We start from the raw sequence: 15,113 nt of genomic DNA, 5'->3' as shown, positions 1-15,113 counted from the left end.
AGCTGAACCCTATTCACTGCACAGGGAAAGGATCATGCTTTTTCCAAAAGAGCTTGATTGAGTCACAGGGTTAGGAAAAATTAACCATCAGACCCATGGGGAAGATATCGGCATGATGCCGCTGATTGCTTTTTCTCTCTAGAGCCTAATTTTTCTTTTTCTCTGCAAGTACAGCTTTTGTTTTGTTTAGTTCTTTGTCAGTGTCTTTGTTCTGTAAGTGAAGCGTCTGTAGGATGGCGTGGAATGATGTTTGCACGCATACGCAGTCCCTCCAGAATAAGTTCCTCAGGTGCAACTTCCCACAAGGAAGGGAGGTCGCTGCTTTTTTTTTTTTTTTTTTTTTAATTTATTTATTTGGCTGCATTGGGTCTTCGTTGCTGCGCGCGGGCTTTCTCTAGTTGCGGCAAGCGGTGGCTATTCTTAGTTGCGGTGCATGGGCCTCTCATTGTGGTGGCTTCTCTTGTTGTAGAGCCTGGACTCTATGTGCGTGGGCTCAGTAGTTGTGGCGCACGTTGCGCGGGCTTTCTCTAGTTGCGGCAAGCGGTGGCTATTCTTAGTTGCGGTGCATGGGCCTCTCATTGTGGTGGTCCCCTGCATCGGCAGGCCTGGACTCTATGTGCTTGGGCTTCAGTAGTTGTGACATGTGGGCTCAGTAGTTGTGGCGCACGGACTTAGTTGCTCTGCGGCACGTAGGATCTTCCCGGACCAGGGATCGAACCCGTGTACCCTGCATTGGCAGGCAGATTCTTAACCACTGCACCACCAGGGAAGTCCTGGTCACTGCTTTTTAAAAACCTCTCTCCCCCTGCCATTTGGGTTTGGAGGCCTCTGCCAGCACTTGGGGGTGGTCAGCAGGTCGTGGTTGTACCACCTATGGCTTTAGTGACAGGCAGGCTGGAAGATTTGCACATGCTTCTGTTAATATATATTTCCAAAAATATATTCTCCTATGAAAGTGAAGATACTAAGTAGCCTTAAAGCTCTAAGTATAGAAAATAATAATGATTTTTATAGTTTAAATGTTTTTAAGGAATAATTTCAGATTTACGGAAAGGTTAGAAAAATAGGATAGAGGGTTCCCGTGTGAGCATCGCCCTGTTTCCCCGGATGCTCATCTTACACAATCTGTATGGTTATCAAAACTCAGAAATTAACATGGCACAGTCCCATCAACTAAATGTCACATTCCATTCGGGTTTCATCCTTTTCCTTTCCAGCATCATACCTACCGTCCCATACTGCATTTAGTGGCTTTGCCTCCTTCAGGCTGTGACAGTTCCTGGTTTTCAGGACTAGGGCGCGTTTGAGATCTTTGGACCTTCTGTGGACTGTCCCTCTGCTGGAGCTGGTCCACTTTCTCGTGATGAGGTTGAGGTTATCCAGTTTTGGTGAGAGGACCTTGAGGTGACGTTCCCTCCCAGTGTGTGCTGTCAGGGTCTGTGATGCCACTGGCTTCTTCTGGGGGTATGTTAATTAGCCTGGGTCACTCGGATAAGGGGGTCTCTGTCAGGTTTTTCTGCTGTAAAATTATTATTTTTCCTTTTTTAAGTAATTAAAGGAGAAAAGTAATAAAAATTTAGATTGGAATACAGGGAAATATAAAAACTTGGTACGATCACTTGTCTGTTTAATCTACTTTGCTTTTTAAATTCTAATTTAAAAAGAAACCTTTAATTCTTCCTTTTGCATAGCTGTAACTAGCCCCTGGCCTTGTATATAGTTATCTAGATTCTAGGGGTTGACTCCTTAAATACATTTTATTAGAAGTTTCCAGTTGTTCTTAGTGCTCCTATTCTTGTTTTTTTTTTAAAGACTATTTTTAGAGTAGTTTTAGGTTTACAGTGAAGTTGAGAAGAAGGTATAGAGATTTCCAATCTACCCACTGTGGGCACCCATGCTCATACGCCCCCATTATCAACATCCCCCCCAGAGTCGTGCATTTGTTACAATTAGTGACCCCACGCTGACACATCACAGCCACCCAAAGTCCATAGTTTACCTGTGTCCTTATTCTTTTCTCTGAGCTCTCTCTGCTTTTACTCCAAGGAGAAATAAATTTCTTTTCTTTGGAAAGACAGGGGCATAAAATGCAGTTGTGCATGTCTTAGGCCCTCCTGGTTTTCCTTTTCCAATCAAGAGAAGATGTGCTCGCTCCCCAAGGAGATGAGCATTCCTATCCCTTCATGTTCCAGATCCACCAACAGGGATCATCACTTAAAGGGGTGTTGGCGCCCGCCTGAGAAAGCATTGAAACAGACCTTCAGCAGGTTTTTCAACAGAACTACATCGTAGTTTTCCCAAAGAGAAAGAAGACCCAGTCTGGCCCTTTGAGGAAAGAAAGCAAATCAGAGACATTTGCAGTTGAGCGTAATCGAATAGATTTTAACAAAACTAATTATTTTGCATAATTCTTTTAGCACAACCATGTAGCTCTTTACCAAGGCCGGTTGCATTTTGCGTAGATTTGGGTTAATGATCAAAACCAAGGTCATATAAGGGATGAAAAGCGCATGGGTGTCATCTGGAAGCTTTTTTAGAAACTCAAAATCGCAGACCTCCAGCATCAGAGTCAACATTTAACCCACATGATCTGTATACACATTCAAATTTGGAAGCTCTGTTCTGGGATAACCCTAAATAAAACTGGTGAAACCGTGATATAGAGGATGCAACACAATTAAATTGAACAGATGGGAAAACTTTTATCAATTTCAGGAATGATAGAAAAATATGTAGTTAACAACTGGAAATATTATTTGAATATTCAGATGAAAAATGTCCAGTAAGTGTGTGTAAAATGAGTGGCTTTAAGAGAAGGGATATAAAAGGACATGGAAGACCCCAAGGGAGAGGAAGTGAGAGGAGAGGGCCCACAGGCGGGGCTGGGGCTGGGAGTACGGGCAGGGGAGGGCAGAGGTTGTAGGAGAGCTCTGGGTGGCATCAGCACCAGGTGGGGGCAATAGGGAGACCAAGCCACGTGAGAAGAGGAGCCTGGAAGGAACGGGCAGGACAGGAGCCGCCCAGGGGCCCATCTCCCGCACACCTCCTACACCTGACGCAGGGTAATTTCACTGTCTAAAGAGGTGTTTTAAATGAGGAAAAGAAATTTTTCGTACTTATTCATGTATTTACCGTTTACGATGTTCTCCATGCCGTAGTATAAATTCAGGATTTCCTGGACTGTCTCCAAGGGGAAAGACATGCAGTTGCAGGACCCATCCCGCTGTCTCCCTTCCCTGCACATCCTGCACCTCCGCTGTCTGGGGTCTGAGAGCAGCTCTTTGATGTATTGTATTCCGTCCCTACAGAGGGCAAGTCTGCTGCCAGTTACTCTGACACGGTTGGAAATGAAAGGTCTTATGCTTCCCGTTTACATAAATTAAAAATTTTTATCAGCAGATCTGGAAACAGGCAACCCTCCTCATATAAGAGAGTTTGGTGACTTCCTTTAGCGTTTTGCCTTTTTTCTTCACTTGGACTTCAAGTTGTTTGAAGATGAACCTGAGACTCCTTTAAGGAGACCTGAGCCGAGTCTTCTTTCCATGCGCGTGTCCTAGGCATGCCAGCACAACACCACCGGGGACCGCTGTGAGCGCTGCCTGCCCGGCTTCTACGGGCTGCCTTCCCGAGGGACCCCTGGGGACTGCCAGCCGTGTGCCTGCCCGCTCTCCACGGCCTCCAACAAGTAAGCCGGGCTCCTGCACCAGCGGGTCCTGCCCCGCGTGGCCTGGGTCTCCATCCAGACGTGCACTGAAATCTTCAGAGCAAGACCTGTGTGTGATGAGAGTGTTAATTTTGCCCTGGGGCAATTAATTGGGATTAGAGATAGAGGAACAGATTCTCTCTTCTTTAAAAAAAACAAACAAAAAACTTTGATGTATTAAATTATGTAAGGCAAGTTGTGTGAAGGCAAGGACATTTGCATGGCCTTTTTTCCCCTTGGTCTAATGTTGGGCATCAGTTCCTTCACATGTATATGTTGTGCGCCTACCACTGGGCTAAGAGGCAGAGGAGATGCAGAGATGAATAAAACATGTTCCTGGGGGCTTCCCTGGTGGCGCAGTGGTTGAGAGTCTGCCTGCCGATGCAGGGGACGCGGGTTCGTGCCCCGGTCCTGGAGGATCCCACATGCCGCGGAGCGGCTGGGCCCGTGAGCCATGGCCGCTGAGCCTGCGTGTCCGGAGCCTGTGCTCCGCAATGGGAGAGACCACAACAGTGAGAGGCCCGCGTACGGCCAAAAAAAAAAAAAAATTCACATCCTATAGTATATATAGAACATGGTAGATACTCTATATATGTATAGAAAATACAGATATAGATATGTATTTATATATATAGGAGTTATAACAGGACTTTAAAAAAAAAAAAAAAAAACATGTTCCTGGGCTTCAGGAGTATTTGAGCTAATGACCAAAATATGTAAATAGGAGGCTCATTGAGAATGGGCTGAATTCATTTAGTTTAATTCAACGAATCTTTACTGAGCGCCTGGTATATGCTGGGCATCATGGTAGGTGTCCTGGGTATCAAACTCTTCCACCGTGGCTGCCGACGCCATGGAATCCACACTGCGGTCACGAGGGCAGAGGAAGTGGGCCCACTGTGCAGAGGGAATCTGTGTGGGGCGATTCCCTGTGGGAGCTCTCCATCTGAGACTTGAAGGATGAGAGGGAGTTTGAAGGCAGTGGAGGAGAAGGGCCTGCTAGGTGGGAAGAAGTGGTGCCGCGGTCTGGCAGTGTGAGGGGCAGGTCGGTTTGCGGAGCTGCAGGTGGTCCCGGGGCCCAGAGCGGGAGGGAAGGCAGAGGACGGTTACAGTCAAGGCCTCGACCAACATGCTGGGGCTTGTGTGCCCCCAGGCCAGTGGTCTGAAAGCCTCTCTCACTGTTTACACTTTAGAACTCTCCCCCCATCCACGCCTAGAGGATTCTCCCATGGGGATTTTTATTTGGAACTCCAGTGTACAAAACAGCAATCAGGGCTGCTCTGGTGAAATCGTGGGGACCTCGCTATGGCCCCCAGGCCTCCCTTCGCGGTCCTCCCAAGAGCCAGGAATGGAGTGTGAAGGGACCTTGGGCTGCGTGAGGGCCTCGGGGGATGCTGGTTACACTCACTGAAGTGCGGAGCCCCTTGGCTCTGTCCTGTAAGCGGGCTCACTCTTGGCCAGTGTGGGCAGCTCTAAGGCAGACAGCCCAGTACCGGGAACTTGAGGAGAGGAACTCTGTCTGAGCATCGGACCCGGCCTCCCGGAGGAGGGGACCACTGAGCTGGGCCTTGGGGGTGAGCCGGTGAACCCGGGCAGATGGGGAGAAGCGCAGTCCAGGCCGAGGGTCGAGCAGGGAGTGTCCAGTGCCCACGGGCGGGCTGCGTGGCCTGGGGCCTTGGGCTCTGGGTTAAGGAGTGAGCATGCAGTGAAAGTTTGTAAGGACAGGAGTGGTAGAAGCTAAGCATTTTAATATTTCGGAATTCTGCACCATCCACTGGAGAACTGCATTCATTTCTACTGCTTTGTCAGTTTCAGCCCCACCTGCCACCTCGACGGTGGAGATGAAGTGTTCTGTGACCAGTGCGCCCCGGGATACGCGGGGGATTGGTGCGAGAGGTACTCTGCTTCTCTTGACCGGTTTCCAAACATTTTTTTACTATAAATTCTATGTGTTTATTCTTAAGCGTGTGGTTAAGTGTGGCTTTAGAGCCTTTGGTATGTCATTATTATTCCATCGGATCACAGAGAAAAATCAGTCGATCGATTAAAAAATTAATGTTGGAAGTCCCTCGGGATTTTTTGATCTCCTTGAGCTAATCTCAGTTTTCATCAGTATCAATAGGAAACTGCCGGGAGTCAGTACTTCTGTTCATACATTTGAATGTCCCGTTACTCTGGATGATTCCATAAGCAAGGGGTGGTTTGATGTAATAGTTGTCTCTGGCTCCTGGAAGCCAGGGTTGTCTGTCCTGCATGTACGTCTCGGTGCCAAGTCTGGCTGGACTCCGTGGGAGGTGACATCGCTCAGTGGTGGGATGCGGGTCGAATTGTCTGGGGCCGGAGCATGTTCCCGGGATATGTGGCTCCTTTTGGGTGCCCTCCCCGTGCCTCACAATGAGTGACGGGAATCTGTGAATGCCTGAACTCGAGCAGCATTCCTCTCACGGTAGATTTTCGGTAAAGAGTTGGTGTGGTTGATTAACTACTCAGAGAGTCCCTGGATGGTGGGGTAATGTCTACAGTAATCGCATTTGTTTGCATCCCTCTCTCAATCTTCTATATAGATGTGCAGACGGTTACTTTGGAAACCCAACAGTGCCCGGAGATTCCTGTGTCCCTTGTAACTGTAGTGGCAATGTGGACCCCTTGGAGGCCAGGAGCTGTGATTCCGTCACCGGAGAATGCCTGAGATGCCTTGGGAACACCGATGGCCCCCACTGTGAGAGGTGTGCCTACGGGTTCTATGGGGACGCCGTGACTGCGAAAAACTGCCGCGGTGAGTGTGTGACCTGGCGGTTGGGTCCATTACTTATCACCCTGTGAAGTCTCCATCCATTTACTTACTTGCATCAAAAAGCGCTTGGCCCAGGAGGTCACTTGACCCGATCTGCGCTGGGTTAGCTTGATCAGTTACTCCAAATGAAGGTCAGATGGCCTAGAAAGCATGTGCCCTTCCATTTCAGGAGAAAGTGGTCCTTCACAGAGTGTTGGCACTGCTCCCAGTGACCAAGGAGGCGAAGGAAGCCTGTCCCGTTTGTCAGGGAGATGCTACGGGCTTTGTGAGGCAGATGGGATTTCAGGACGTGGAGTGGGAAATGGGGAGACCCTAGCCCCCAAAACTGGTGTGTCTCAGTGGTCTGCGCCTGAGTCACCAACCCCCACGTCGCTCGGCAGGACTCTCTGCTTAGACCCTTGAAATTACAGACCATGTAAAACCAGTTACTTAGAAAAGTAGATTTTCAAACTCCTAGAATGACAGACTTATAGCCTTAGGGCTGATAACAGCTCTCAGATTTTTTCACACAGTTCTTGAAAAAGGAATGAAAGAGTAAAAGTGACAATTATAAATTATTTTGATAATTTCCTATAAATGCTGGTCCTACTGTGCTGTTACAACGTGGAGACACAAGAGGGAGCTAGCGATCCAGAAAAGATGTTTTCCTAGGACCACGTCAAGAGATTGACAAGCTTCTGTTGCCCTGGGCCTATGAACCCGACCTTCAGCACCTTGACTGGTTATCATAGGTAGATAATTATGATAACCAGTAATTGTATAAAGCTTCAAAGTTTATGGAATGCTTTCACAATTCTCATGGCATTTCTTTTCATCCTTACTGCAAACCTTGATGATTAATTTCTTAGTTCATTTGTCATTTATTAAGTGTCTGTTACTTCCCAGGCACTATGCCAAATACTGTGATTGGAGTTGGAAATTTATTTAATCAGACTTGAACATCCCAAGTCTATTTGGGAGCTACACACGATGCTGTAGGAGACAGGCACGTGTGTGGATTCAGGGCTTTAGAGTCTGACTAGTTTAGAGTCCAGGATTGGTCACCAACCAGCCCTGTGACATTAGGCAAATTTTATTAACCTCTCCTAGCAACTATTTCTTCATACATAAAATGGACATAATTATACGTATACAGTAAGGCCTTTCTGAAAAGTCAATGGGATGACAAATTTAAAGTTCTAGACAGTAAATAAATGGTAGCTATTACAATTGCTGGTAAAAAGAGCAGTCATTTTTATTATTTTTCTGTATCAGTGCTGTCCAACAGAAATATGTCACACATGTAATTTAAAATTTCCTAGTAACCACCTTTTAAAAAGTAGAAACAGGTGAAGTACATTTTAATAATACATTTTATTTAACTCAGTATATAGAAAGTATTATTTTATCATGTAATCAAGTTTTCAAAGTACTAATAACTGTTTTCTTTCTTTTTAATACTGTCTTCAAAATTCAGTGTGTGGTTTTTTTTTTTTTTTGCGGTACGTGGGCCTCTCACTGTTGTGGCCTCTCCCATTGCGGAGCACAGGCTCCGGACACGCAGGCCCAGCGGCCATGGCTCACAGGCCCAGCCGCTCCGTGGCATGTGGGATCTTCCCGGACCGGGGCACGAACCCATGTCCCCTGCATCGGCAGGCGGACTCTCAACCACTGCACGACCAGGGAAGCCCCAGTGTGTGTTTTATGGCCCATCTCTATTAGGATGCTAAGTTTTCATCAGAAATATTTGATCTGTATTTAGATTACATAAAATTCAATGTTGAAGAAATGGATTCAGACACCCAAGTTGTTCAAACATATTTAAAAGTTTTCCATCATGTTTTCCTTTATGTGCATCCACGCTGACAAAGCTGCGTCAGCATTTTGCCACGGGGATAAAAGGGAAAATATAAAATAGAAGGTCTCAGGGATGAGTGGAGAGTGTGGGGGAGTGGGGGGGGGTCAGAACAGGTGGGATTTGGGTCTAGGTCCTCGTTGTTGGCCCAGGGAGCTGGACTGGTTATGGGCTGACCCTGCCTGGCTTTCTCTAGTTTCTGAGCATTTACACTTTTTATTCTTTTCCTATCTCCTTTTCCCCCCATTCCTAGCTTTGACGAGATGAATTCCTACAACTGTTTCTGAATATTTCACTAGAAATCCTTCCAGGTCTATAATAAGGGTCCTTCTTATGAACTTCCCAGAAGTCTCCACATGATAACATAATACCATATTTTATTAGGTGAACCCGGTAAAAATGCCAGTGTTCGGTATTGCTGACATCAGCTTTGGTGTGATAGATGCAGTAGTGGCTGCGGACACAGTTGTCCAGGGCAGAGAGTGGTGTGGAGGGAGAAAGCCTCCTGGGCGCTAATATTAAAGAAACCTTGTGCGAAATAACTTAAGTAGGTATAATTTTTATATTGTGGGGTTCTTCTGAGAATTAAAATACCTGTAAAGAACCTGGCAGAAGGTAATTGCGAGATATTTCGAATTAGTATTATTTATAACATGAACAATTTTTATTAATAATTGCTATTATAATTGTTGCTATAGAGGGATAACTGCAAGTAACAGTGTGATCTCTGACTAGTAACATCACCTTTCTAAGTGTTAGACTTCTCACCCCAAAACAGAAAATTATAGTACTTCCCTCGTATGTTTGTTATGAAGGTTCATTCATTTCACTTATTGACTGTAACGTGGTGACACAAGCTGATGGGTGTGTGATAAATGTGGTTTGTTATATTATCATCAATATTTGGTGATGATCATACTCGAAGTGAACTTGGAATATTCCCCAGAGGAAGGGTGGGGTTTGAGTGAGGCACAGAAAGGGAGGATCAGAGGGAAATACAAGAGAAAGAGGAAGGAAACGGAAGAGTTTCAAAGGGGTCCCAAAACCTTGGTAAGAGAGAGGTTCAAAAGGGAGAGAGGGGTGCATGGCCCGTCCCACCGAAAGATGTATCAGGACGGAGGCAGGATCTGCTCACTGGATCTGTACCCGGGAGTCCTGGACATTTTAGGAGGAGCAGTTGTAGCAGCCCAGGGGCCAAGAATTGGGCTGGAAGATTGGGTGGTGTGAAGGGGGAGGGAGACGGGAGGGAGAGTAGGGGATGGAAACTCAGAGAGAGTTAAGGAGGGGGGGGAGATGGCGGGGTGTGAGTGAATGTGTGTGAGTGTGTGATGTTTTCCCTGGGAGACAGTTAAGAATGGTGGGAGGCTGAGGACGGTTTTAAATACAGGCTGTGTTGTTATTTTGGTACAGCAAGGCCAGCAGATGAGGAGAGGACCGCCGTCACAAAGGCAGTTTGTTACTCTGGAGGCCAGGTCAGGGGGGAGTCGGGGGCACAGGGGACACCCCACAGCATGGGGGTGGCTACACGGGGAAGCACCTAGGTTGGTCACGAGGGGAAGTGTGGGCAGGAGCCTTTATCTGCAGGAAGACAAGGGCGGGCAGGGTAAGCAGGTCTGGGACTGGCTAGTCTGAACCATTTCAGCCGGTCCCGGGGACCTAGGGACTGTGCCTCTTGTCTGATGCCAGGCCCTGGAGTGACTAGGACCGGTGGACAGTGGAATGTCAGGGCCCAAAGGAACCTGAGAGCCAGTGAGGAAGACGTGGGGTGTGGGCTCTGGATTGGATGGTTTGCATATGAAAGGTATTCCAGCAGGTGAGCTGTTTACAGTCTCTGGAAGTTGACTAGCTCTGGGTGTGGCTGTCTCTCCAGGGTCAGCAAGGCCCCAGAAGTCAAAGCATCAGAAAAACAGAAAATAAAAGTTAAACTACAAGAATGGGCAGCACTGTGTGGTGCCCATGACACTTGACCAGCCTCCTACAAGAGCTGGTGAGCATCGATCCATGCACACAAGGGAAAAACTAGGGGAGAGAGGCCCAGTGACATGGCCATAGTCAGCCAAGGAAGCAGAATCCCACCTCCTTTCCTCTGGCCATCAGCCTTCTAATTTCCAGTGCCCACCCCTGTTCTGCCCCACAAAGGCTGCCACACAAAGTGTGCTAGGGCTTGAGATAATTCGTGACGTTTTTCTTAACGTGGTTATACCATAGGACGGAGAGTGTGCATTTTCCGAGCCCAAGCACTCATAAATGGTACACGTCCTGGGATATCTTGTCAGTGAACATATTACAAATTTTAAATGAAGCACATATTGACAGCTGTGGTACGAAGTAAATGGTTCTTGGACCCGTTAAATTGAATCACTTTGAGAAGGGGGGGACTTTGTGGCTTTAAACATCAATATTCTGGCTGTAGATAAAACGGAAGCATCTGCCCAGAAGGTAAGAACCTCAAAGGACTCATGACTCAGAACACGGAAATAGTTCATTAAGTTATGATGTATAGTATTAGTTATCTAGGTCGTTATAACTGAGCTTTAAAATATTAAATATGTATGATTGGGATGAGCAAGTGGCTAAATTGATTTTGAAATCTTCTTTGCATGTTTTTAATGAAGATTGGTTGATATACATTGCTGGCTCACTTTAAAAATTTCAAAGAATTCATGAAATTGGTTAAGTTCGTTTGCCAATTATTGTCTTAACAGCTTCAAGTAATTTTTTTTCTCTGTGATGGTTCCTTTCACCAACCTTATTTTGGCTTACTCTTCAGAAAAACACTAAAATTTTCAAGTTACTGCAAAGCAATAATTTTGTTTTATGATTTGAAACATGAATGTTAAAATTTCTCCTTTGGGGATTAAGGGATTTTATAACAGCCATACCCAGAAATGGGCACAAATATGCCTTCTGTGTGTGTTAGCCTGTGAATGCCATGGCCAAGGCTCCCTTTCTGCTGCCTGCCATCCTGAGACTGGACTCTGTGACTGCAAACCACACGTGACCGGACAGCAGTGTAACCAGTGCCTGGTAAGACGCCTCCTGGTCATTACATACAATTAACGTGTGTGTCAGTGTTAATGTCTATAAATGATGCCTTAACTGCTTCAAATGAAATGGAATCCCGACCACCAGAAAGAGCAGTCCACACAAAGTGTGCTAGGGCTTGAGATAATTCGTGACGTTTTTCTTAACGTGGTTATACCATAGGACGGAGAGTGTGCATTTTCCGAGCCCAAGCACTCATAAATGGTACACGTCCTGGGATATCTTGTCAGTGAACATATTACAAATTTTAAATGAAGCACATATTGACAGCTGTGGTACGAAGTAAATGGTTCTTGGACCCGTTAAATTGAATCACTTTGAGAAGGGGGGGACTTTGTGGCTTTAAACATCAATATTCTGGCTGTAGATAAAACGGAAGCATCTGCCCAGAAGGTAAGAACCTCAAAGGACTCATGACTCAGAACACGGAAATAGTTCATTAAGTTATGATGTATAGTATTAGTTATCTAGGTCGTTATAACTGAGCTTTAAAATATTAAATATGTATGATTGGGATGAGCAAGTGGCTAAATTGATTTTGAAATCTTCTTTGCATGTTTTTAATGAAGATTGGTTGATATACATTGCTGGCTCACTTTAAAAATTTCAAAGAATTCATGAAATTGGTTAAGTTCGTTTGCCAATTATTGTCTTAACAGCTTCAAGTAATTTTTTTTCTCTGTGATGGTTCCTTTCACCAACCTTATTTTGGCTTACTCTTCAGAAAAACACTAAAATTTTCAAGTTACTGCAAAGCAATAATTTTGTTTTATGATTTGAAACATGAATGTTAAAATTTCTCCTTTGGGGATTAAGGGATTTTATAACAGCCATACCCAGAAATGGGCACAAATATGCCTTCTGTGTGTGTTAGCCTGTGAATGCCATGGCCAAGGCTCCCTTTCTGCTGCCTGCCATCCTGAGACTGGACTCTGTGACTGCAAACCACACGTGACCGGACAGCAGTGTAACCAGTGCCTGGTAAGACGCCTCCTGGTCATTACAATTAACGTGTGTGTCAGTGTTAATGTCTATAAATGATGCCTTAACTGCTTCAAATGAAATGGAATCCCGACCACCAGAAAGAGCAGGTTCCTGCAACATGGCTGGTGAGTGCTATGCGGCCCTACCTGGAGAGTATGTATTCGGTTTACAGAGACCAGTGGAATGATGTCAGGAACACTTTAGGAATCTATGACACAAGCAGTTGTTGATTTGGGAAATGTTCTAGTAGATACTAGCCACTTACTAAAATGTATTTTGTCTTCCGTGGCTCTGCCCCTGTGAAACAGCACGGCTACTACGGGTTGGACACGGGGCTCGGGTGCCTGCCCTGTAACTGCAGTGCATCGGGCTCCCTGTCGGACGACTGCACGGAGGAAGGCCAGTGTCGCTGTGTCCCAGGTGTAGCTGGGGAGAGGTGTGACAGGTGTGCCCGCGGCTTCCATGCCTACCAGGACGGTGGCTGTACACGTAAGCTCCTGAACTCAGTGTTTGAGACTTCATTGTAATTCCCAGACTTTTCTTTGAGCTCTCCTTTGACTTCTGTCTAATTCTGTTAAGTTCCTATACATTCTTTTTTCTGAACGTGTAGGATTTCATACCTTTTTTCTATTTCCTGCTCCCTATTCTGGGTAAGTCCACAAGCCTTGGTCAGGCTGTCCTAACTGTGTGAGCTTAGACTAATTACTTAACTTTACTTAGCTTTGGTCTCCTCATCTGTAAAATGGAGAAGTCGATTATTCTCTCCATCCAGGAGTTACCGTCAAGGTTGTGCTTAAAGTCCGTAGCATGGCGATTGGCAAACAAGTGCTCGGTAAGTGTTAACTCTCTGTTCTACCCACCTGTGGAGGCCTTTCCCGGTCTTCTCTCTATTTCTCCCACTGTGCCCTATTCTCTCTCATCCAGGAGCAACTCTCCACAAGGAGGAGCATTCACCTCCCGTGAGACACGGCGGGGTGTTGGGGATCACAAGTTTTCTTTCAGGAACTAGAAGAGTGATTGAGATTATTTAACACAAGGGAAATAACTTGAAGCATCATCTCTGACCCCTTCGGTTGACCCGACGGTCCTGATCTGTAACAACACCCTGTGTCTCTGTTGTAGCCTGTGACTGCGCTCACACTCAGAACACCTGTGACCCGGAGTCAGGGGAGTGTGTCTGCCCGCCTCATACTCGGGGTGCGGCGTGCGAGGGGTGTGCAGACGGACACTGGGGCCACGACCCGGAGCTTGGATGCCAGGTGTGCACTATCACCTGCACATTTTCTCAACTGAGAATTACTTTGCTGTGTCGGGTTTCATTCTTCTTTTATCTGTTCGCTTGATTTTAACCTGTTGAGTAGCTTGATGGTTTCTATTCAGAACTCAGTACCGATTGTAGGAGTCAAAGTGGAAGAAGCAGCATCCTTAAAATACAGTATTCGAAATTTTCTTCAAGAGTCTAGCTGTGGAATTGATGGTTAGAAGATCAAAAATTTATTTTGGTGCCCTTTAAATATATTCTGCAATATATGCTATCTTCCAGGAGAAAGACATAAATCACTTTATTGGGGGTGGGGGAGGTATGTCCGATCTTCAGCGGTTCTGTACTTCTGTGTTACTTTTGTCAGTTAAACTTAGACTTTGCATTTTGGAAACAGAGGGAGTGTTACTGGACTTCTAAAATAATTTTGCTGGACTGCTTTGTCTTATTAAGTAGATTGAATTTCAGGCCACGGTTGTGGCCCAGCTGCATGTGTCACAAAGGTTCACTAACGTCCAGCAGCATAAGTCCTGGCCTCTTGATGGCTTGTGGCAAAGTGAGTCCATATGGCAGTAGTGAGAGCGATCCATTTGTTTGTGTAATCTCCCCACGTTTAGTGTTTTCCTGTAATCCCCGTATGTGTACATTATGAAAATATAAAAGCTGCCTTTTTATTTATTCAGTATTTTTCTTGCAGGCCTGCAACTGCAGTAGCGCGGGGTCAGCCAGTCATCACTGCGATGTGCTCACTGGCCATTGCCAATGTAAGCCTGCATTTGGTGGACAGACCTGCCATCAGTGCTCCCTGGGGTACAGAGACTTTCCAGACTGTGTGGCCTGTGACTGCGACCTGAGAGGGACACTGGCCGACACCTGTGACCCGGAGCAGGGTCTCTGCAGCTGTGCCCCGGAGACCGGAACCTGCTCTTGCAAGGTACTAGCGCCCGGTTCCACTTCCTCCCTCCCTCCCACTCGCCATTCTGACTTCGGGGCTTTAACTATTTCAATAATCACTTGGGTTTTAGACTCTTCTCATAATGAGTTTGCACCACCTTCTGGGTCTGGGTTTAAATTCTGTGTATGCTCTTCTATAATGATGGATGATTCTTTAGAAGGAATTTGTACTGTTAATTACAAGTGTCAGATGATGGGACTGATTTGAAAAACACGCTGAGTTTTCTATCATGTGTTTCAGTTGGCTGAGTAGCCTATCTGTCTTGAATATACAGGTAAAATAGATAACACAGGGCTTCAGGAAGATTTGTGATTCTGTACCTGGTAAGTAATTATTCTCTTGTGCGTGCTGGCCAGACTGGAGGACATTTGTGTTTATTATTTTCCCAGGAGGTTAGATTTCAACATCATACTTAACTCCGTGTATTTCCTTTCGTTTTCCCGTTGTGCTTTGTTATTAGAAGGTCCTTGGCCATCTTCTCTGTTTCTTTCCCAGGGTCTGAGAGATGGAATCCTGGTTGATTAGCGGTGGGGGAGG

General features: G+C 46.0%; 1 protein-coding gene across 1 annotated transcript in view; it reads left to right on the top strand.

The window, feature by feature from the left end:
* The window catches only part of LAMA1 (laminin subunit alpha 1), a 154,012-nt gene that overhangs the window by 76,130 nt on the left and 62,769 nt on the right, over positions 1–15,113 (top strand). The window contains exons 17-23 of the mRNA XM_024763670.1: positions 3,558–3,685; positions 5,513–5,599; positions 6,268–6,479; positions 11,252–11,358; positions 12,669–12,849; positions 13,483–13,619; positions 14,319–14,555. Coding sequence (XP_024619438.1) covers positions 3,558–3,685; positions 5,513–5,599; positions 6,268–6,479; positions 11,252–11,358; positions 12,669–12,849; positions 13,483–13,619; positions 14,319–14,555 — 1,089 coding nt within the window. The remainder of the gene's footprint in view (positions 1–3,557; positions 3,686–5,512; positions 5,600–6,267; positions 6,480–11,251; positions 11,359–12,668; positions 12,850–13,482; positions 13,620–14,318; positions 14,556–15,113) is intronic.

Source organism: Neophocaena asiaeorientalis, unplaced genomic scaffold (genome assembly GCF_003031525.2).
Source record: "Neophocaena asiaeorientalis asiaeorientalis breed wild unplaced genomic scaffold, Neophocaena_asiaeorientalis_V1.1 scaffold110, whole genome shotgun sequence".
Lineage (NCBI taxonomy): Eukaryota > Metazoa > Chordata > Mammalia > Artiodactyla > Phocoenidae > Neophocaena > Neophocaena asiaeorientalis.
The sequence above is the reverse complement of the archived record's forward strand: the minus strand, read 5'-3'. Positions and strand labels throughout refer to the sequence as shown.